The sequence below is a fragment of the Haemaphysalis longicornis genome, unplaced genomic scaffold, assembly GCF_048455015.1.
Source record: "Haemaphysalis longicornis isolate Haplotype H1 unplaced genomic scaffold, Haemaphysalis longicornis Haplotype H1 scaffold_7, whole genome shotgun sequence".
Lineage (NCBI taxonomy): Eukaryota > Metazoa > Arthropoda > Arachnida > Ixodida > Ixodidae > Haemaphysalis > Haemaphysalis longicornis.
In genome coordinates this window covers 72005374-72029699 of record NW_027526422.1, presented here as the reverse complement: position 1 = coordinate 72029699, position 24326 = coordinate 72005374, and the positions used below count along the sequence as shown (strand labels likewise).

The window sequence follows — 24326 nt, the reverse complement described above, 5'->3', positions numbered from 1 at the left end:
AAGGATCGGTTGGCGCCTTGGATAGCGTTTCGTGCAGCGCGCTAGAAGGATGCAAGATTTGGAGGTGTTGGAGGTGAACTCCCATGTATAGCGGACATGACCTTGGAATGGACAGCTTGTCTGAATCTCAAGGTAATTGCACTGGGAACTGCGTCAAACATAGCAAGGACATCAAACATAGACAGCCACAAGATCCCCACCCATACCTTGATCGACACCGAGCACCGGTAGCCTGAAGGCAACACTGAAGGCAACCAGCAAGTCGGTTTAAAGAGAAAGTTTGACCTTCTCATGGCCATTTTAGCGTTGATTCGGTGCCGAAAGGCGCCATAATTGCTGAGAAATCGCTAATCAAACAACGCATTTCTCTTCCTCATTTCCCCCGCAGCGATTTTATAACGCAGACAGTGGCTGCTGCAGCCGCTGTTTGCGTCACGATAAACCGGAAGCAAGCGAGGCAGCGGTAATGTATAGCTGCATAGAGGCAACCGAATATAACGCTACCACGTACCAAGCTGTTTGGTCAATTTCGGTCCAATAGTTGCGAACTCCCACGTCCTTTGCTGCTCCGGACCACCAAGCAAAATGTTTCTTCGTGGTACCCGTGATCAGTATTGTACGCGTCATTGAAGAAACGCATGATTTTTAGGCCGCCCGAATGTTGGCTTCGAACCAACCGCCAGTGCTTTTCTTTCCTCCGTGCGCTGGTGCTGCCAGTGCGTAGCCGCAGGCCCCGCACTCCTCCCCGCAAAGCGATACCGCTGCCCCAAGTGTCATAGACATAGTATACGACGAGTAGCGCCATGTAGCGGCAGCCGTTTCATGCGCCACACCATGCGTACGCTTGAAAAACAGCCAAAATGAGCGTTCCTGTGTTTTATCGCGCAGCAAAAGCACGCAGAGGGTCATAACAAATGGGGACATGCCACAATTGTCTTGCCGAGTACTGTACCAAGTATTGCATCGAAATCGAAGCGAAGTTCGCGTTTGTGATCGCCGCGGGATCTATCGGCTGGGCTCCCGTGATATTATTGCTAGCTTTCTATTTTCTCTTCGACGTTCGAGCATGACACTACAAAACTTCCAGTTAACGTTATGTCTTCATAAACTTCTAAAGGCGTTTTGTTAAAATGTTTGTCACAAAATTTTAACTACTTCCGGTGTAAGTTGCGCGGTATAGCCAGTGGCGGCGACAACGTCATCACGTTTTCGCTGTTTTCAACCTTATTTTAGAAAAGCTACGCGTAAGAGTGGTACATTCGTGCTCTCGGTGAGCTTATCTATCTAGAGCTAGTTGTATTTTGCCTCCAGCGTTCCCTTAAGCTCCATAAAACAGGGAACCGTTGCTCCTTCAGAGTCAGTGCACCCTGTCGAGTTCCTTTGTGTCGCTCGCGGTCGCGCCACCAGTTGCAGCTCCAGGAAAGGATAGGTGAGAGTGAATTACAGAACAGAGGCGAGCCCTTCCGTACGTGTTGGGAAATAACGACAGCGACTCCTTTCGATCTGAACCAGGATACAAACGAGAACGCGCTTGTCTGCGACGTTTCCTCCAGAAGCAGGAAACATCGTCGCCTGCCGCAGAATTGTCCCTAGGATTGTCGCAGGATTGGACCATTGTCGCTACGCGACAAGGTCGAAAGCATGAGATGCCCGTGGTGGCCGCTGTCCACCGGGGCGTGAGCGACAAGCTCATAGTAGTGTTCATTAGTGCGCACACAAAGCACGGCCTAAATAAACAAGCCATAGTACTTTGAGGTGAAGTCATCTCACAGGTACAAGCCGCTGCGTGACGCTTCCGTATGCTAGAATACATATCGACGCCGGGCCTCGGCTGCGCCGGGCAAGAAGTGATCAATGGTGAAAAATTCTCTTGGCATGATGTTTTCGTTGTGGGGTAAACTAGCTGCCAGTAATCGGCCTCCATCGATCCTCAGCTGTCCAAGGTCGAGTTACTAACTCTGTGCTGCGCAGATTTGAATGGCAGTTGACATCTGATGTCGAGTAAACGAAAGAGCCGCTTTGGCAACATCGAGTTCGAGTTTGCGAGTTTTCAGAAATGCGTTAAAAGCCTGACTTTTCTCTCTGGAAACGTCGTGCGCGGTAGTAGAGCGCGTATGCTCATTCGCTTCTGTTTAATCAAGAATGAGGTCAGCATGATTATTCTCGACGACAGAAATGAAGTTGCTGGTGCTTCTGAAGTTGCTGCTGGTGCCGAGGCAACGCCTACAAGAATGAATGGGCCAAGAGAGTCGCATAATTATCGGTGATGCCAGAGGATTACGTTATTGCTCGGGAGTGCACTCACATGGTCATTTGCACTCTTTCAAATATTTCTACTCTTCAGGACATATAATTTATTTCTAATAGACTAGGTCTGTCTTTTCTTGTTACTGTAGCAGTACACATATATTTGCTGAAATTCCTTGGTCAGGGTACTTGTAGTGCTAACAGAAGTGTCATCATTTTTTTAGTTCTTTTAAAGATCCCCAGATGGCCAAAATTAATCCGGAGCCCTCCACTACGGCGCGCCTCATCGCCTGTGTTGCGTCGGTGCGATAAACCCTACAGTCAATCACTTTTTTAGTCCTTGTAAACAAATCTAAAAATGTTAACATTTCTTGCATTTTTTTACATTATTTTACATTTTCGTGCGCTTGCCGGTGTACGCGAGACCGCGGCACCGCTTCATTCCGACTTTTTAGTCAGCGGCATCCGCCTCGGTGAGGTGGCTCTGATTAGTGACGCCGAGACGGCCGTCTTTGCTACAGGGTACCCGCTAGCTGACAGCCAAGGCGACCATCAGGGTAACACAGTGGCTACCGAGAGACAAGCAGGGGACGACAAATAAGTCGACGGAGAGACGAAACGCAAACATTCGGATGCAGAGAGTGAACTAGGGCACCCATCACAAGGGAGAAGCGATTGTAGAACATGGGAGGCCTTCGTCCTGCAGTGAACTAAATGGTGATGATGATGATGATTTTCAAATGTCTGTTCACCTGAACACGTCGTTTCTTCTCTTCCTACTCCCCAACCCAACCCCATCTTTACCCTGTCCCAATTTGAACCCGGAACCACGCAGCTCCAGCAGTTCCGGCTCCTGCGCACGGGCAGCGACGAGGCCTCTCCCCCCCTGGTGAACAACTTCCGGCCGACGTTCCCGCTCAACGGTCGCCGAGTGTTCAGGAGCTTCTCGTCCTCGGCCACGCGGCCGGGCGTGGGACCCGAGGGTTTCCCTTCGGTACTGCTCTGTCTCCTTGCCTTGGGTGGTGGACGGCTGCTGCTGCTGCGCAAGTGAACTCTCTCTCCTGGGGGGCCCAACACTGCTGCTGTCGCTGACGCTTCTACTTCCCTCTTCGCCGCCGCAGCCAACGCATCCGGCTCGTGACTGCCACCGCGCGCGACACACGCTAGAACACGAGCGGCTGGATGGAGCGGCGGCATTGTCGCTAGAACGTGTAGTGGTAGTTCTAAACACACCGCCTTGAGTCAGCTGTAGGTGGCGCACCAAACACTTCTTCGACCTTCGTTTGAAGTCACTGTGAACGTGTTTCACAACGCTTCATCTTACTCGCGCCATGTTGGGACATTTTGCAGCGTTTTCCGTGTACAGTGCCGCGATAGTTGATGTGGAACACCGTATGTTGACGTGCAAGAGTTCTTCTCGCGACAGAAGCTTGAAACTGGGCGAACATCTCTCGTATGTCAAAGCTTTGTTGTTTATGTTTTTTTTCCGAAGGAACTCTACTCAGTTTGAGTAGCGCATTGATCGAACAGTTGGCAGCCTGTGGGCTTCGAACAAGTGAGTGTTCTTTGAAAGTCCAGAGCACCACGCCTAAACAACGGTGTCGCGTGCCAGGGATCTCCTGGATGGCTGGACCTGACTGAGATGTCGTAAATCGCTTTTTTAATTCGCTGTTACCTAGCCCATAGCCAAACCGAAGTCTATTGATGCATTTGTCCGGTTCGAATATGGAAGGAGCCAAACCGAAGTCTATTGATGCATTTGTCCGGTTCGAATATGGAAGGTGCGTGTTTTGTTGCTATAGAAAATTTTGCCTGTTGGACGAAAAACGTCTCACTGTAAGTTGGACACTTGAGGAGGCAGCGGGTTCACCCATGGCCTTCAGAGAGCTGCGGAAATTTCGTGGCAGATGGAGTAGCAAGGGGGAATCATACCTAGTCGCTGTCTTATGCTATTTTTAAGACGGCAGATATATGAGCCTTTCGTCGCTAGTGTTTGCCGATGCACATGTTGAAAATCATCAGCTGGTTCTAACCCCCGGTGAAGTATGTTAGCGCTACACTATTTACTTTTCTTAGAATATATACCTCTTCATAGAAGTAAAAGCAACGTACGCGCCTTTTGTAGTTCGAAGTTTTAACGATAGTTTTTTTTAAACGTTTGTTCCAGCTACGAATATCCCGTTGAACGGACGTTGAATTTTTGCCTGAATAGAAAAATTGTTTCTGGCATGTCTTCGTGATAGCCAAGACGGTTGCTATTTCTTGCCGAACATTGTGTAGGTTGACACCAGTGTGGGTGGCCTAGATCTTCACCAGTGTGGGTGCTTCGTCCCAAATATTTTCGGTAGGGGTGAGCAAATACTAGAAATTTCGAGCCCTGATTTTGTAGTTCTTATTATTCGGTTAGCATTGCGTTCGAGGACTCGGTACTAGAATCTTCAAATATTCGGTCGATTATTTTTACTTGTATCTACCGCTTAAAATGCTGCAGCGAAAACGCTCAGCGTCCGAGAACGAATGTCACACTTCACACTCAGTTTCGCACACTGCCGAACGTGGAGACGAAAATATGCGCTCTACGGTTTGACTTTTTCCTCTTCGCTTTTATCGCAGACCACGAGCACCTTCTCCAAACAGCGCCGGACGTTGAAAAAAAATCGCGGCGAAACTAAAAAGTATTTTTTGCTCGATCCGGTATTCGAAGCCATCTACTTTTTTCGAAGGTTCTTATTCGTTTTGGTTCGGAAATTCGCGATTCAAAATTTGCGATGAATGACCGTTTCGCTACTTCAAGATATTTCAGTCACTGTCACTTCAAGACGCTACAAGGCACAGAATGATCAACCACTGCGACCAAACGAGCGGGAGATTTCGCGAACTTCGGGGTTGAACTTTTGACCTAACTTCAAATTGTCACCGGTGCTGGGGCATCGCGCCGTGACAGCCTGCGTGGTGACATCGTGCAGTGCACCGCGTCTACCAGATTTCTCAGTCGGCCTTTGCTAAGCCTCGTCATTCGCCAGGTCTGAACAGCTTTAGCCGCAGTGGTCGGCCATTCGGGTATGCTAAAGAACAGCATAGACTATTGGGAGTGCATTAGCTCGGAGTAAACTCTGGGGAGTAGTACTGATATAAATATACTCGGATTTTCTGCTGCAGCTTCTGGAATACTTTTTGCCGCAGCATTTCAGAATTATTTTTGCTGGTACTATTTTGTTTTTAGTTACCGGGATCCTCACGCGCGCGCGGAAGTTCTGAGACCCGAAATTCGTGCCATAACCTTGCCAGCGTCGCAACCCTGCAGACAACTTTTGTTTAGTTCTTTATTTAGCGGAAAATTTCCTATATTGTATCTTGCACCAAAAAAATGAAAAGGTACCGGCAGAATTCATCTTTTATTATTGTTTCTAATTCTTGTGTTGGGAGAGTTATTCCCTACTACCTCACCCGCATCCTTCGCTAAGGTTTCCTTTACCTGACAGGAAATATGACTTTTAGTGTGTGCGTGTGGGTGTGGTACATGTGTGCGTATAGTGCGTGTGTCCATGCGTGCTCGTGTGCATGCGTGCGTGAGTGAGTGTCCGTGCGTGGGCGCGTGTCTGGTGTTCGGAGATCACGCAGCGCTTGTTACTCTAACGGCAGCCGTGACAGACGACGGTGTACAGGCTAGGTTGTCTCATTGACAGTTAGATACCCCAAAAGGGGGTGCAGTAGCCCGAGATTGTTTCGCATTAAAACAATCACGTTTATATTTGTGATTACAAACCTTGTTGCTTAGTGAGAATCTTCGCTCCTTTCAGAACGACTTACGAGCAATGTTTTGGTCATTTCTTTTGTAACAATAAAAGCTGAAAATACCTCTCAAGAATAGGAAGAGGGATAGAGAAAGAGAGAGGGAGAGAGAGATGGTCAGAGAGAGGTTTTGGTTTATTGTATGTATTATCCACAACCAAGAGAGGTACTGGTCACTGCAAGCTTTGTTGAAGCGAAAGGGTGCATTTGTAGAGCGCGGTAACCAGAGGTGAAAAATACGTACTCGAAAGGACGTGAACACTTAAATATTTTACGGTAGTTTTGCTTAAAGGAGCACTGACACGAAGATTTTATGTTAGACTTTTATTGTTTTTATCGATGCTTAATGGCCTGGCGAACCTGAAACAGCACTTCAAATACTTCAGCGCGCGATAGTTATTTATATTGAACGGCCTGAAAATCGTTTGTTTCAAATTCCCGCGCTTTCATCCCGAACGGCGCATATGACAGAATCCCTGACTGACCTCACCGCTTTGTGCGGACATCACCGGCGCCCGCTTGAGAGGGTGTTGCACCCGCTCGCCGCTCGTGGGCCCGCGCGCGTGAAGTGACGTAACGAGTTTTTGACGAGCGCTTCCGCGTCACTTCTTTTGGCTTTCCCGGGATGATGTCACGCTGATGTCCATTCGCTGAGCGCCGCTCCGCGCGCTGCTCCGTCGGCGCGATAAATGAGATCCAATTAAACTATGTTCTTCGCGTCGCAGGCCGCTCATACTTCAGCCAGGGTATTCTGTTGATTGAAGGAAGCGAACTGTGCAGTAATATTAACGCCGAAAATTGGTGTCAGTGCTTCTTTAACGCAGATCTAAACAGGACAGTAATGAATATTATCACCTAAGTGGCGCTTGATTTTACGCTGCGTAGATTATGTACAAAAAAATTCCCTCGCACTTCCCCGAGGGGGAGAGTGTGTAAGTGCGAATGCACGGTTGTTGATTGCGCGATTACGGTGGATATCGTGATCTTGGAGTGGAGAGGAGGCGCCCAACACCCGCAGTCACTGAGCGGAGAGAGGAGGAGGAGAGTAGCGCCCGCCGTTACGGCGAGGGCTACACGAGCACCCTCACGCGTCGGAATGCGGAGCGCCCGCTACGCGAGCGAGAGCTCTCTCGCCCGAAGTGGAGAGGAGGCGCCCAACACCCGCAGTCACTGAGCGGAGAGAGGAGGAGGAGAGTAGCGCGCGCCCATCTCCCCCCGTTGCTAGGGAAGACGAGGAGGAAGACGAGGAGCGCGCGCACCCGCAGCTGTTGCTATGCGGACGACGGCGGCGGACGATTCAGGCTCGCTTAAGAAGTGCATTCGCACTTAAAAACTGAAATGCTGGTTGAAGATTAAGGGGAGAGCACCGCACAGGGAAGGTTACTAACTAAATAGACAAGGTCTTCAAGAATCATTAGTTCAGTTTTCCAAGAAATGTTCAAAATTGCTTTCAACTTGGGAGGAAAATGTGCAGTGGGGAGGAGAATGGCATTTTTGGGGCGAATATCCAGCCTTCGCACAAAGGTAAAAGGGACGGCCAAATTGACGGGAGGAGAAAAGCATCAAAAGAAACTGTGTTGGCAAAACCTTACCCTTAAATGCATGTTACACTCAACTTCGTTTCATTATAAGTACCGCAAGTCGTATCCGGGTAGGTGGGATTCCCGGCCGGTCGCGCGAATAGGACTTGGCTTGGCACGTATACGAAAACAGTGTTGTTCGCACCCAACAAGTTGCTCCCAAGTTGTGCGCGCCGTAACGACGTCTGCAAAATGCGCGCCACCAGACTACTAGATTACTTTGGGGCTAGTACACATGACGTGTACGTGGTTGGAACACTTCAAATAGCAAGACCTTTCCGCGTAGGACCGGGTCCAAGCAACGCGCGTTCGGAACGCGGGGCGGGCTATATAATAAATTGCATGCCAACGCTGCGCGACACTCAAGACATCTACGCTCTATGTGCCACAGGTACATATTTCGTGTGACTGCATGCGCGTGCATGTCGTAACTGTGCCAAAAAGGGGAAAAAGACATAGGACGCCCATTGACGGTCACCCGGTACGACCTATACAATTTCGTACCCAAGCGTATATGACGTATAATGCCACATGCGCTTGTGGAGAAAACAACATCTATGTTCTTGCGGAGACTATATATATAGACGTTAAGCGTCTTCCAAGAATAAAGATCAGCGCGTAAACGACTACTGCATATGCAATTGAACTTCCTGCACTGCGAGAATGTGTTTTTGGAGCCACGCTTGTTTTCCTTTAGGCGTGTCTGTTGTCCTCATTTTTCTGTTTTCCGTTTTATTTTTCGGTTGGTGTGAATGATGCTCTTCTGTCCGTTATAGAGTCAGTGATTGCCACACCGTTATATCGGCCTTTTCTCTCTCCGCCTTCTTTAAACGTCGCGGTGGATATTTCGGACCATACATCCTTTACACAGGATTGGAGAAATGGCTCAGCGTCCTAAGAAACCCCGAGACGATACTATCAGTTTAAAAGAAAGCGTTCGGCTTTTTACTTTTTTGGTCTGTTCTTAACAGGAAAAGTTGTCCTGAAAATGGTCGTTGCGACTGGGACTTCAGAAATTTCCGCTTTAACTTTCCGGACAGCATGAATATTTTTCAATGAATTCTTTCATTTGGTCAACTTTGATACCCCTATGTAAGCAGTAATCTGTTTCGGCACATGAATTCAACTAAATGATGTTCGCGTGTGCTGCAAATCCCGATAACCGATGTAAACCTGCTTTCACTCGTTTAACGTGACAACCGAAGGCCATCGTTACCCTGTGTCAGCATGCATAGCTCTCAAGGACGTGAAGTCAACACCAAGCAGCTACCTATGAGCTTTTTTTTTCTTTTTTGTGTATACTTAAGCGCAATGCTTGCATTTATATGACAGCCTACAGATTTTTTGCTGCGAGCTTGTCTTTGTTTTTGGTTCAGCCTCGGCGTCAGCGTGTACCAACTAGAAAAGCACACAGTGCGAGTATATATGTTTGCCTCTTTGTCGTTGTGGCTTTTGCCGGAGTCGAAGATTACACAATTTGAAAGGGCTGACTTTCTTACAGAAATTCACGCTGGCATTCTGCTTACTTTCAGCTACACTTAAAGAGCAACCGAATTGAAAAAAGTCACGGATATCATTTCTGAAAAAAAAGGTCAGTTCGTCATAACGGACATTTGGTTAGCTGCCTGTATAAACTCTTACAACGTAAGGATGTAAAGGCCTTCAGCAAAAACGAAAGTTCGGCGCTGCTTCATGATTCTCTTGATTTGTGAGCTTATGTCATTTGATGTTGCCAATGAAATGGCTTAACTAGAAAGCAACAGCTCTAAGCTACTGTTGCAAACAACACTTTAATAAGTGATGCGCGCCGCTTTTTTTATCTCTTGTCTGCCTTTTCTTAACTAGTTTGCGGTTGTCAATTCCTGAGAATGAAACAAATAACCCGTCCGGTCTCATTCCCATAGATGTCACAGGCTGCCTTGTTACTATTGTGTTGCTCCGTACCCCTTGCGACGTCCACCGTATGTGGCCGTGTCCCAGTGGTAAAGCGGGGCAGGGGATTACTAGTCGCACCGGCATGCCAAGTATGTGTGCGGGTGTAAGAGGACGCCTATCACCAACTGTAACTGACGGTGGAGCGTTTGCATAGTTAAAAAAGAACGACAGCACTCATCATGAGGGCAGGTGCGCATCGCAGTGTTTGTTGTTTGTCTCCCATGGCCATTCTAGAAACTTCGTAGAAAGCAAACCTAAGTGCTGTGACCTTATGTAAATATATAAAGCTGCTGGAAGTTCCGTTCGACAACCCGTCTGGTGAGGGCAGGTGCGCATCGCAGTCTTTGTTGTTTGTCTCCCATGGCCATTCTAGAAACTTCGTAGAAAGCAAACTTAAATCCGTGACCTTATGTAAATATATAAAGCTGCTGGTAGTTCCGTTCGACAGCCCACCTGGTGCGGGAAGGTGCTCATCGCAGTGTTTGTTGTTTGTCTCCCATGGCCATTTTAAAAACTTCGTAGAAAGCAAACTTAAATCGGTGACCTTATGTACATATATAAAGCTGTTGGAAGTTCCTTTCGACAACCCACCTGGTGACATGGGCTCGTGGGCGCCTCTTCGAAAATAAGCCCCATAATACATATACACCGAAATGTTAACTGACCTAGCCGGTGATTACAAAATATGCCCTCGATGATGCAAATTCACGTGTCGCCCCGAAATACTTGCACATCACATACTTGGGTCGGGTGCCGAAACGTTGTGTGCAGCGTGCTTGCGCGTGAGAAACGCTTAACGAGTTCCTTAAGTCACAGAGAATGTTAGTGCGTCTTCTGTATGCATTATGCTTCGTCCGGTGTTGATTGTTGTTAACGATGTTGTATTTTGTAGTGCACAGTTATTTACCCGCGCTCTCGCTTTAATGTTACGTTGCTGTTGTTGTTGCGGCGATTATTGTTAAACTCCGGCGGGAGCAACCGCGAATGGACATCTATTTGACAGCAATACGAGCGCCTTAAAGGCGAGCTAACCTCAGATCGAAGCCACAAGGCGTCAAAATTAGGGTTTTGGCACGAAAGAGTCGCTTATTTGACACCTGTTTAGAGCTACAGACAAGAGAGGACAAACACGGGACAGAACAAAAAAGTGGACATCACCGAAATCTTCTGCAAGCCAACACTTCGACACTTGCTGTTGTGTACTCTTTGTCCTTAGCGCACAAAGCACAAGTCAAGCAATAGACAACACCGGTAGGCTGCTTTAGCAAGAAACCATGACGAAGGGTGAATGACACCAGTGAGCAATGTTGTGCACACCGCTTGACTCCTGGCATCGTGAGCTGGGCACGAAGAGCACATGAATTAAGTTGGCTTTGCCGCAAGGCGTTTTAGCGTGCGCCACCACGGACAGCGCAAACAACCCAATAAAAGCTTCACTTGAAAAAAGAATACCTTGGCTGCAAGATGCCAGACCATGTCGTACGAAAACTGCACATTTGTCCATTTAGGCAATCGAGGACTCGATTTGAGGTTCGCTCGCCATTTATGGGTTTTGTAAAGGTTAGTTCTGAGGATGGCTTCTGGGGGAAGAATTCTTTTAGTGGGCATGTGTGCTTCGCCGTTGAAGCGTCCGTTTCTAGCCCTCCATTTGTGCCTGCTGTTCGCTGTTTCGAGCCGAGACGAACACGACAGAACAAAAATACTAAATGAAACAATGGAAGTGTTTATATTTATTCTGAATAAAGGATGTGTTTGTTTGGTGACACCGCATCCATGACTCCCTTTATTCTTTCTCTGAAGCGTAATTGGTGCACGTCTTCGAGCTGGCACACCCGTTCTAAGAAGTCATTGAATGCTTGCTTCCGAGTGATAGAAAGTGATAAAAATTTACTAGGAGCAATGTAATGTGGGGTGGGGTCCTCAGTTGAAGACTCCATTGGAGACTCTCCCTGCAAGGGCCCTTTTCACCAGCCGAAGGTATCAGTCGGGACCAGAGCTAGAGCTCCTTCTGCCACTGCTTGTAGGAAATTCGGGAAATTTTATCAGTCTTAGGGTTTGATGAACGATCATAAGCCATGTGGGGCAGGGTGCCCAGGGCATCGCAAAACTTACACAGCAAAGATAATTGCGTAGGATACGTCAAGTGGAATTTGGTCGGGTGAAGAAGAGTGCTACTTTGGAGGAGCCGTAGTAAGTGCTCCTGGCTTGTCTCTGCTCAGGACCCTCGGGTCACCTGGCGGAATAAATTGTCGGTGGTTTTGTGGGTGGTCGCGTTGCCCTGGAAGTTCTGGTGAGCTGGTTCCCAAGCAAGTTTGGCCTTTCTTTCGGGTGCATGCTGCAGCAGGATCTCCAAGGCAGTCTTGGAAATTTTTCAAAGAAGAAAGTTCCGACATGTCTGTTGCAAGTCAGTCACGTAATGACACAATCAAAACTGCGCCCCCTTTCCTGTAACTAATCTCCTCTGGGCAGGTGTCCCACAGCCGTTGTGTGAAACGCCACCTCACATGTCGATGCAGCTGCTTGTTGTACCAAGCAAACCTGGTGCCATCAAGCAAAGCTGACACAGCTCTTATTGCTTGTCCTGGCTGGTAGTTATATAACGTGCTTAGCTGTACATGTGCCCACCTTTCTGTTGTAGTTTTGTCGGCCTTGCAAGCTGCTCTGACTCGAGCATTTCGGAAAATGATATTTTTTCAAACACATAACTACTGTAAAATCATTGAGTGTCTTGAAAAGTTTCCTTGCAGATGTAGCATTGAAGTAGAAGCACTCCTTTGCATTTAATTTATTGCGGAAGGAGTGGTTCCACCTTATTACACACAGGGGAAGGCCATGAGAGGCAGCACTATGGTAAGACAGCTGTTGTTGACTAATTCGACTAAAGCCTTGGAGGTTTCTACAAAGTTTCCGCATGGAAAGTATTATTTGCAGTGTTGAAATCATTTACACAACTCTTCTGCTGGAACCCTGCAGGCTGCAAGGGAGGTCCAATATCAGAAATCACTGAGTCAGTCAGTCAGTCAGTCAGTCAGTCACTCAGACAGCCGAACAAATATCCTTCAGGTGGTTACGTGTGTAGTTAACAATCCTTTATTGCCTACATGAAAAAATACGTGGCGTCTGGCTGATGCGTTGTGCACCCTATAAGTCCATCTTCGAGCACTGATATGTTGTCTGGTGTGCTTTCTGTGTTTGCTCGAGTGTATGTCCTTTTTCTTTGCTGCATCCCCTGTCAACTGGAATGTGGCAATTTGTAAATTGACTTGTGGCCTTTCGCTGTTGTACGTGCATGGTACGGTCTTGCTCCTAGCGCTTCTTACGTTCTCGCCCCATCTGTTCTTTCCTATTTTTTGCGTATGCGGAGGTTGCATGTGGTACTGCGGGGTTTACTGCTTGCGGTGTATTCGTGTAGGTGTATTTTTGTATATGTTGGTGTGTGCACACTGTCAGGAGTGTACCTGTTGTTATTGCTATTTTCATTGCTAGTGTAACTGTATGTTAGCGTCTGTTTGGCTTATCTGCCAAAGCGGCGGGTTCTATTTTAGGCCGCGGCAGCTGTGCTTCCCATCTGGCTAAAATACAAAGGCGCCTATAGAGTACGATCTGGTAAGCTTCTGCAACACCAGGTGGTCAGATTCATTTGGGGGTGCTCCAGAACGATCTTCTGCATAGATTCGCTTCCATGCGTTTGCCACGAAAGTTGTATTGTTTGTGAGCCCTCACAGGTACCAATCTCACAATTAGTGCAGCACATCACAGATATCACTCTTCAAGCTATAGGTCGTCACATCAAAGCACCAGGCACTCGAGGGTAGAAGACGACGTGAAACATGGGCACGCTGCTCTCGGATTACGCCTCTGTCTTTGTCTCATTCAGTCTCAGTATCAAGTCTCAGTTTCAGTCTTTAGGGGGCGAATTCGCCTTGTAGACCCTGAGATCAATGAGTGTGCGATGCTTTCAGAGTTATGCCACTTCCGTCTCGCGAAAGCCTGGCGTGCACTACACGTGCCTTGGCGTGCAAGCTGGCAAGTCGGGAAAATGTGCAGACGACTACTATCGGCGGATCGCACCCGGGATGCTTTCTTTTCCGCTGCATCCGGCCGGCACTTTGATCTGAAGGAAGGACGCGTTGCGCGATCGGTGGGAAACATCCTGCGCCGTGGGTTTCTCGCCCTGGAAAGCAGCTTGGAGTGGGTCAGGAGCGACAAGAAAGCCACGCGTCCAGTTGAGCGCCCGTTATTGGTCTATAAGTGAAAAAAAAAGCGTGGATCTCACGGCTCTTTCCTAGGTCATGACAATAGTCGTCAACGGCGCCGCTATATGACGAAGCATGGAAAAAGTTTGAAGTTGAGTTGTTGATGATGGCGCAAAAGTAAACACGGGACGAGCGAATTAAGGGAAGAGGAAAAGCTCTACATTGGCCCCTCTCTAGTCTTGTGTCGACTTTTGTGTCTTCTGACGAATTATGCCGTGACCCTATCTACAAATAAGGATTTTTATGTCACGACACAGATGCAGGCTTTTCTAGGACACGAGCTCTTTAACGTTACTGCGTAAATATATCGCGGGTGCCACGTCTACTTCCGCGTAATGGCTTCCGCTATTAGAAAAAAAGGAAGCCGTGGCCCCTGTTTTGTGTAGGAGGTGCTGAGGTGCTCCTGTTACAGTCTCATTTCGCCTTAGGGGGGGGGGGGGGTCACTGCGGATTAGTTCTAACCACCTGTGCATACAAGTCCGGGTGCGTTGAAATCTTGCGCACCCGAATGTAATTATATTCCTCCTGCGCCAGAAAAACCTCTGCCGCGGCCAAAAATATAACCCACGACCTCATGCTGGCTTGGCCAGCGGCTTATACACTGAAACACTGCAACTGGATGACTTTGAACTCGCCCTAATCTCGAAGTGACTTTCTTGAGCTCCCCTCAAACTCAAATTCATCATTGAGGTTGTGATATTAAAAACCAGCTCACTTCAACACCACTTCAACACGCAGATCGCAACTCAAATTCGCAGCAGAATAATCGGTCTAAACCTCAAAACATGAGCTGGTTTTGTTTGCTCACCACAAGTTAACTCTCTCTTAGAAAACGTAATCCACCTGGGACACCTGATATGTAAAAGGGACACCTTTTACCAGGCATCAGGTGTTCATTTGCAAAAGGGCCGATTAGAAAATGTGAAATGACCTGCAAATAATGCGCGGATTCCACTGGTTTCTAGCATTGCTCATCTGGAGAGGCTCTGTCGAGCCATCTTCCGAGGGCCCGAGTGTTCACTTAGCAGGCAACACGGGCACGGCTACCCAGAGCCTCAGCCGTCGCTCTTGTAAAGGGGTCCTTCTCATTATCTGTCTGTCTGTCTGTCTGTCTGTCTGTCTGTCTGTCTGTCTGTCTGTCTGTCTGTCTGTCTGTCTATATATCTGTCTGTCTGTCTGTCTGTCTGTCTGTCTGTCTGTCTGTCTGTCTGTCTGTCTGTCCGCCCGTCCATCCATCCATCCATCCATCCATCCATCCATCCATCCATCCATCCATCCATCCATCCATCCATCCATCCATCCATCTATCTATCTATCTATCTATCTATCTATCTATCTATCTATCTATCTATCTATCTATCTATCTATCTATCTATCTATCTATCTATCTATCTGTCTGTCTATCTATCTGTCTATCTGTCTGTCTGTCTGTCTGTCTGCCTGTCTGTCTGTCTGTCTGTCTGTCTGTCTGTGTCTGTCAAGAATACCCTTGCACATCAGACGTGTGTAAGGTGCTATGGTCAGCCAGTACAAGTCGCCGTAGTGTCTCTGCTGGATGCTGTCTCGAAGGGCGGCTCTCTCTGACTTTCAGCTGCAGAACTCCGAAGAGGACTCGTACGACATCCTCACCGATTCCGGATTCAGTGACCGCTTCAGGGTAAGGATGCGTGCAGTGCGGACGCGTTCCGTGCTTGAATCAAACAGCCGTTTTGGATGGCGGCGTTTCTTTAACAGACATGAGCAAACACTTACGCAGTGGAAGCGGTGATGCCATGACTTCAATGCTTCGCTTATTAACGCCTTATGCCTCGCCAAATAGTCCCGGTTAGCTGTACATACAACTTGTGCTCTCTTTTTACTTACCCCCACCCTTGTTTTGCAATTCAGAAACCGAATCGCAAGCCCAGCGGCAACCGTCGTGGTGGCAGCCGGAACCCCGAAGGGCGGCCCCAGGTCCCGTCCCGACCGCGAGGTCCTTCGCGCCCACGAGATACTCCGCGTCATGACCGAGATTTCCCGCGAAATGACGGGAGGCCGTCGCGCCCACGAGATATTCCACGAGCTGATGATGGCATTTCGCGCCCTGGCGATTCTCCGCGTCGGGACGGCGGTTCCTCGCGCCCCCGAGATTTCCCGCGACATGGTCATGGGTCTTCACGCCGCGAAGGCTTCCCGCGTCGTGACGGCGGGTCCTCGCGACCTCGAGATTTCCCGCGAGATGGTGATGAGTCTTCACGCCCTGAAGGCTTCCCGCGTCGTGATGGTGTGTTCTCGCGCCCTGGAGATTTCCCAATAAATGGCGATGGGTTCTCGCGTCCATCAGATTTTCCACGTCGTGATGACGGCTTCTCTAGCCCTCGAGGTTCTTCGCGTCGGGAAGGCGGGTCCTCGCGCCCCCGAGGTTTCTCGCCTGAAGATGACGACTATCTCCCACCGCAAGACCTTCCGCGCAACGAGGGCCCTTCCCGTCCCCGAAACCCCTCGCGTCCTGCGGACTCCCATCGAAACCGGGGTTCATCTGGACGTAGTCCCCAGCGGGAGTTCCCGCGCCCTCACGATACTTCCGACCAGCGAGATTCCCCGAACCGGCGAGGGCAATTTGGTTCCCCGGACTACCCGGCTGGTCTTCCCCGAGAGCTTTCCGGCCTCCCTGAATTTCCTTATCTTCAGAGTGGGCCAACCCCTGACGGTTTCGCGGCCGCCTCGCAACACCAGACCCCACGCGGCCCCTCGCCGACGCAAGGCATCCGTGATCCGGAGCAGTTCGCAGGGCCTCAGCAGCACGGTCTCCGGAGTCCCCAAGGGTTCCCCGGAGGGTCCCAGGAGCCTTCCCTCCCCCTGCAAGGGTCGCGTCCCCAAGGGCTATCTCCCGCTCACGGATTTCCCCTCGACCCTGGTAGGCTAATCTTGACGCAGCTACACAAGCTTGTCCTTACCCATAGCCATCTACATGGCGGTGAAAGTGACGGTGTCAAGGCTTGAATAGGACGTGGTCTTCCATTTTGAAGCACTGGCCGAAGCAATGCTTAAGTGCTGATACTAACGCTTCGCATCCAACTTGCCACTGAAGGGAGTAACCGTTTTTCTTATGTTGCAGGCGCGCTTGGTAAAACCGCATTTTTTCAAGCCTGTGGCAAAAATAAAACGTTACTAGCCCTTAAGCCAAGGTAACAAGATCAAAATGGGGCGATTGAATTATTTTTTCAACTTACGTTTGCTGAAGTAATGTGTAGTTAAACGCTCGTAATCCGGTATTTAGCGGATGTCTGAAGCCTTAGTTTAGATGTTGCAAACTAACAACCACTTGTTGCACGTGCACGCAGCGGTATCGGATACAGATAAACTGCTTTCACAATGCACTGCATGCTGTCTGCTGTTCTAATGCGTTGAGTCTTAGCTAGGGAATGTTAGCTTTATGGCTTATCATTATTAACGACGGCATCACATGCTAACCACAAAACCTACGCGAGTGTTCTTATTCCGCAATGCACCGAGGTAATTAACTCTCGACAGTAAAGACGGCTACCTTCTAACTAGGCTACGAGGGCGGCAGTTTAGAGAGTTTGGTTTTCTGCCCTTATCCCAACAAAGCACAAATACCTAGCAATGTGGCTGAGCTTCGAGAAAGCCTTTCCTTGTTGGCATCGCGATTCACCTCACCGATTTCTGCATTCTGCTATACACTGTTACAATAACTGAGTATGCGCTGCATCGCCTTCCACGAACCATGCCTGCGGGTGCGATTCTACATAAGCACTAAGGTCCAATCACGAATACCAACTAAACAGTTTAACAAAAGTAGAGCTGATGCATGCCCACTATCTGGTGTAAAATTGGTTTGCACTGCGACATAGCAAAATGCGAGCATGGCGTTTCCAATTCTGCTGTGCTATTGTGCCAATCACATCGTTCAGTCAAATTGTATGCTTGGGCGTGTAGGTTGTGTAGGTTGTAGCGAAACAGACCCGTGATAGACAGAAGAGTCGAATGGCCTCGTGCATTCATCGGCATAGTCCCTATGCAGGCTCACTGTTTTGCAGTGATCGCGCTGTTGTGGCGGAAAACTAGAAACTAGATGCTGGCATCTGCGCGTACTTTCCTATAACCTCGCTTGAGCATCTACCGAGAGGCAGAGCGCCGCCGCAGCAGCAGGTGTTCGGTCACGTGACCTTTTTTGGTGGTCAGAAGCACTCTTTCTCTTGTCGCCCTCGCCACCTCGCTTCGGGGGAACAGGTAAGCTTGCTGTAGCGGTGGCATTGTTTACTCACGTGACCCTTCATTTTAACTACGCACGAGTTTTAACAGCGATGCCGTTTAAGCATAAGCTTGGTCCGGTGGCGTTACCAAAAAATACCGAGAAAAAAAACTGCGCCGCTTGTAAAGGGTGCACCACCGCAGATAGGGTACTATAACAGTGAAGCCGGCTTTCGCGTCTGCTGAAGTGTGATCGCACGGGGAATATGCGTGTGCGCACCCCTTACTATACCATTTTATCGGTGATTCTTTCTTGGGCTAATGAAACGAAAAAAAAAATCGTGCAGCTTTCACTAGTGGTGCAAGGCTGGAGAAACAGCAGAGCTGGTGGTCGACCCAGCTGGTTTGGTCGACTCAGCTAAAATCTGTAGCTCGAAGTGTGTGGACGACTGCGCGTTAGAGGCGCTCACCCGTCCACAGATCTTAAATGCCAACTGCGCTCAAATTTTTGACAACTTAAAAGTAACACCATGTAATAGTGCACATAAAGAGAGCGCCAAATACGAAATACTTCCGTTGCAAACGCGCGACGCAAAGGGCTCGTGAAGATTGGCGTTTTCGGAACCGAAACTGAAAGAAAAGGCGGCCATTACCGGCGGACGGAGGTGACGTATAGGGGATGGAACGGAAGCGGGCGCGCCATTACCGGTGACCGCTCACATAAGCCTCGAAATGGCGTGGTATCGCGTTTCGCACTGTTATTTTCCCAGAACTTGGAGCCAATGGAGCTAGACGTAATGCCTACATCGCGTTGCCATCAGTCGAGATGAAGTAGATTGTCGAACAGTTCTTTTTGCTTCCGAATAGCTGCTGGAGTAGCGATTCTTGGCATTGCGAGTGAAAAAGAGGGTCCAGATTTACAAAGCTACTTGCTCGCACGATATGGAAAAGCTGTTTTGGTTAGCCCCGCGCCTTGGCTGTCATATCGCTCTTTTTGAAGGAAACAAACCGCGCACGCGGTCGGAGATCAATCACTATTTTTACTATGCCATTACGTGCAAACAGCTTTCTGAATATTGGCTGAGTATTTTTAGCCTCGCTGCACATCGAGGATCGAGTTGTAAAATAGGTCTGAAACCGTACGTCAACTTCCACAGCTAAATCAGTAAGACACGAAAAAAGTTACTGCCACTATATTTTCTACTTTCACCAGAGACGTGTGCAGTCGGTAACATTTTACTTACTAGTAAACAAAATCTAGAACTCTACGAAAGACAATACTTCATTTTGCGATTGAAAAAAAGATGTGGTTTATTGTAGTGGAGAGAAGCAGTTTCGTTAGCTTTAACACTTCGCGAAGACGACGGCCGATCGTTGTGTGGATGTATTTGTTACCACGAGCAAGGCTGATTTTGGTTTGCTTAGCGAGTGAGGCAAAATTTGTCCAAATGCTGATACCCGCCCGAAGAACTACTCTAGCCAGGCCGCCAAAATTTCGGAGAGGTCAAAGGGGAGCAGGTGGCGTCGGGCCAGCCCAAATACGGCAAATATTGGACGCGGGAGTGCAAGTTTCAAGTATTTATAAAAAATCTTTTTTTTCTCTCTGACAGATGCCATACGAATGATAAATGTGCGGCGAATGCGCGTTTCGCGCTTTTTTAGCAGAAATATCAGTTTCACGCTTTTCTTTGTAAGAAAAAAATATCAGTTTCTCGTAAGAAAACGTTTTGCTAACCCCAGAACCATCGCAAGCGCTCGCATAGTTTGTAGGCTGCTAATCTCTTTTATTGCATTGAAAAAAAAAAAAAAGGAAAGTACTGCTACCTATGCGGTTAGTTTTAAACACGTGATGCCAACGGCGGTGCAACGCAGTGTTGTAGCAGAGAAATCTCCGGCGAAAGCATCCCTGCGCCCGACAGAGTGCCGTGCAAGTCGCCGGAGAAGAGCAAGCCCCGCGGGACAGGGCGTGGTGGTGGTGGTGATTTATTAAGAAAGCAGGGAAGAGAAAAGAACTGGGCATGTTGTTGAACTCAGTCGGGGAGGTCACCCCCATACAACCCAGTCCAGGGAAGGGAAGGGGGGCTTTCAAAGGATAGGAAGAGAGAAAGAGGAAAGAAGGAAGAGAGTGGGGCAGAGTCTATAGCTATGTCGCGCTCGGCTCGTCCTAGGCTCGACGGCTACAAACGTTGCACGATGTTCTTCTGCGTCACAAGACGCTCGGAACTTGTTTCGGCGACTCTCCGCCAGGTGCAGACATCGTTTGCTCGGAGCTACTTTGAACGACGGTACCTAGTGTTCTCTGTGCTTACGAGGCTTAGGATTTCGCTTTCCTGATGGAGGCGAAAAGCAAAAACGCCCGTGTGTACGAGATTTCGGAGCACGTTAAAGATCCCCAGGTGGGCAAAATTAATCCAGAGCCCTCCACAACGGCGCACCTGTTCGCCTTCGTTGCGTCGACGCGTTAAACCCTAAAATAAATCAAGGATTTCGCCATGGTGATTTTAAAAGCACGAACTATTTATTTGAATAGAATTTGCACAAAGAAAAATTTGAGTGCAGTTGACCTTTAAGACCCTGTGCTCTCTTTGTACCACTGTAACTATCCAGTCTCCCTTTAAGAGGGAATTGCGCGGATGACCACTCGCGCTCGTACACTTGGACATCCCTCCGCTGCAGGAGCTGGTTCCATCGGACTCCTTGGTCCAGGGCGTGGGTGAGATTGTGCGGCGCTGCAACCTGGTGCGCTTGTTCAGCGACTGGCCCCGCCACAGCCGCGTCTGTGCTCCCATCTGGAACGCCTTCCAGCAGGGGCCGGCGCTGTTCGGGCCGGGACAGCTGACTCCGCCGTTCCCCGCCAGCATCGGAGCCCCGGGTTTCCCGGAGAACCCTGCCTACTACTACCAGCTTGCCGGCTTCGGCAAGAAGAAGAAGAAGTAGACACCCAACCTCGTCTCCAAATCGACTGCGATTCCGTATTCAGGTGGATAGCAATGCTTGAACCACCTACTGACGGTCGATACAAAAACATCCATCGACAAGTCTGTGAGATTTTGATTTGGGTCGGCTGCAGGGACATGTACAGTTGGAAGGTTTTTGAAACTCCGTGTGAGCTTCATTGCAGATATGCCGTACCGGTTGTGAGTTGATATTTTGCTTGGTTTGTTTTGCAGTAATCTCTTTGGTAAGGTTGCACTAATCTCTTTTGGTCGATGAACTATTTAACCACTCACATTTTCAGATTCCTAACATTTCCTCCTTTCTCCATTTAATTTTCTGTATTCTTCCGTTTTTCTTTTTCTGGGCTCTGCTGGTATGAGTTACGCGAGTTCCGGAGGAGACAGCTTTTATTGTTTTCTCAGCGCCAATCCGATCATTAGAGCATTTCTATGCACGCTTGAGGGCTCAAGGGGCGTTGGAAGAGTGGGTTGAGGTGGCGGACGTGAAAGTAGGGTCTAAGGTGTTTCTTGCGTGGAATACCGCTGAGTTTTGAGCATTTCTTGTGAAGCTGTAACGCATTTTTTGAGCGCTGTACGTGCCTTTGCGAGCTTCATTCTGTTTAAAAAAATTACGAACCGGTACTGGTTCCAGTTGTCTTTACCAGAACAAAGTAAATAGAATTACACCAGCGTTGTTGCTTTCTCAACAGCTTTGACGTGTATGGGTAGGGGCTTCTCGAATCCGTCTCCTTGCGGTGTTTTTCTTTTAATTTTTGTCTACAAGAACCTTCTCTTGCCTTTTTACGTTCTTTCACTCTGTTATTAAATTTTTGTAGCTTCGCAATGGCTTCTACAAGAAGACGTGTGAGCTGCCATGGTGACGTTGGGGAAGGATTCTTCTGTCATTTTTTTTATATCGGTCACAATTAACGCCGACTTTTTGCTCTCTACTCCACGCGTGCTACGTTTTCACAGGTCCCGGTTTACGATATTATTCGTTTAGGGGCGCGTTTGGGGATACAGTGGTTACACTCGAACTATGCGTGAATTCTTTGTGCCATCTGTTTTTCGCATTTGCTCAACGCATGTGATAACCTTGCGGACTACGTTTTTATTATTTTTTTTTCATAGTTGTGAGGTGCTGGCACATATACCGGTTGTCCGTAATTTTTTTCTCACTGGTTGTGTTTGTCTAAGCTCGGAAATGAGCTATATATGAATGCCTGGGACTACATGTACTATTCTTTCAGGTATGCGCTGATGTGGTACAAAGCCGCAGCATTTACAATCCAGGGCATTTTCCCAAGAGGCATTAGGTTGTTACTGCAATGTGATGTTTTCAGTATTGAAGTACAAACAGGATCTCAGGCCGCGCTCATCTTCTGTACAGACTGTGGTATGGCCATCCGATTGTTTGAAACGTGTGCAAGTAACCTTGCTTACCTTTCAAAATGTTGAAGGTGGTTTATTAAAATAGGCAATGCCAGCTCAGGAAAAAAAGTATCGTGCAAGCTTTCCGGCCCCTGTATAGGTTGTGCAACATTCATGTGCATTGACGAAGTCTTTTTTACAAAACTAAGGCATGCAATGCAACTCAATTGAAAGCGCAAAAGTGATAATGAAACTTTGCAATAGAAGTTGTTTACTTTGCTATACTCTATATATCCCCATGACGTTTCAGTTCTTATTGTGCACAGTACGCCGTCTATTCCCTGTGTTTTCATACACGGCTCAAGGAAGTGATACCAGACGTAATATGGTCTGGGTCGTGTGTGTATTGTACTATTGATTAGCCATTAACAACTTTGTTTTGTCCATATTATTTGGCGATGTTAATTTACTGATTAGGAGCAAGAAATTTACACCACCTTATTGCAAACAAGTGGATAAATGATGTACGCTAGAATTCATACCGCCCCTTAATAACGATGTCAACTTGTGTGAGTTTAGTTTTTACGTCATTGCTAAAGCCTCCGGAACAGTTTGGGAAGTACAAATGTGCCGTCCAGTGTGGCATGTATCTGAACAATATAGCGTCTATGTTCGAACGGACGTCAGTTTTTGTGGTTCAATAAGCCTTAATAAGGCTTTTAATACTCTACTTTCTTGTAACATTTTACAAAATATACGCACAGTATTTGATGTGCTCGACCCACACGGGCCACGTGCCATACTCTCCGCTGTTTGATTAAAACAGCAAAAATATTGTGCCATACTGTAGCCTTTTTATGAGTTATTATGTGCTTTGTGCCAACAACATGTGCCATACTTTTACGTCTGCCCCGAAACATAACCTTTAAAGAGTTCAATAAAGCTTGTCAAAAATATGAAGTCACTCTAATTGTCTTTGGTTGCTGTTTTATTACAATATGCATATCTGTAATGTTTTGCCTTTCTTGCTAGCTTTTAGATATTTTTGCGTACTACGTTTTGTTGCGGCAACTCCCCTCAAATTTTTCACTTGCGCTGTCAGCACTCCCGGATTGCACATGCGCCGTCGACAACTCATATTTAGGAAGACAGCCTGCTTGCAGAGTGATCACCAAGAGTCGTCATCACTGCACCAATTCAAGTGGATGGTTTAGGAGACGCCCGCAAGGAGGAGGAGGAGAAAAGCGAAAGGAAAGGCCGAGAGGTTATCCAGGCTGAGAGCCCGGATTGCTACTCGGCACTGGGGAAGGGGTGTTCAGGGGATAAAAGAGATGGCAGGCGAAAAAGGGGGGATAGGAGCGGGGTCGCGCACACACTTTAGTCCCTTCGTGGGCACTAGAGCCTCTCAGCTAAACCTGTGTCCTTCATAAAACGCAGAAGGGCTTTTGTTGCCTTCTGCGAAGTCGATTGTAGGGATCTTTGTCCTAGAATAGTCTCTAGCTTGAACTGCAAAATCTCTCAATCGCTAAATAGGGGGTCTCCAGCCAATCGTACGGTGGACATACAAAAATAAGGCTGAAGCAACAGCCCTTCTTACCTAGGAGGCGTTGGATCACCACTGAGGTGGCCGATAGATGGCGCAGCGGCGAAGAAAGCGGTAAAGCATTACCTCAGGGCAATGTACATCTTATTATTGGTACTCCTATCAAATGCTGCATGGACTCCGCATCGCAACCAATAAGCAGATGAATTGCTAAATAAGTAGGCCGTTGCTATACACAGATGTCAGTTGGTCGTAAACGAATAAACATACCGTGAACGTCACTGTTAATGGAAGCATAGTCATTACATAGCTGCCCGGTCAGCTGCGCGATCAAGGGAGGAAGGAAGGAAGGATGTAGAAGAAAGGCAGGAAAGTTAACCTGGCTAGAGCCTATTTTGCTATCCTGCACGTGGGAAATGCCACATAGGCAAAAAAGAGAAAGGAAAGAATGAATAAAAATAGGAGCCGACAG

The 24326-nt window shown here is 48.1% G+C and overlaps 1 protein-coding gene across 4 annotated transcripts in view; it reads left to right on the top strand.

Moving 5' to 3' along the window:
• Positions 1-23271, top strand: part of LOC144145928 (carbonic anhydrase 1-like) — a 139088-nt gene extending 115817 nt beyond the window's left edge. The window contains exons 7-10 of one of the 4 annotated variants that reach the window (XM_077677779.1): positions 3083-3241; positions 15402-15467; positions 15698-16706; positions 20681-20856. In XM_077677779.1, coding sequence (XP_077533905.1) covers positions 3083-3241; positions 15402-15467; positions 15698-16706; positions 20681-20721 — 1275 coding nt within the window. In that variant the 3' untranslated portion in view covers positions 20722-20856. Of the gene's footprint in view, positions 1-3082; positions 11325-15401; positions 15468-15697; positions 16707-20680 lie in introns of those variants that run through there. The other 3 variants (XM_077677781.1, XM_077677780.1, XM_077677783.1) reach the window with 3 other exon arrangements.
• Positions 23272-24326: the final 1055 nt, after the last annotated feature.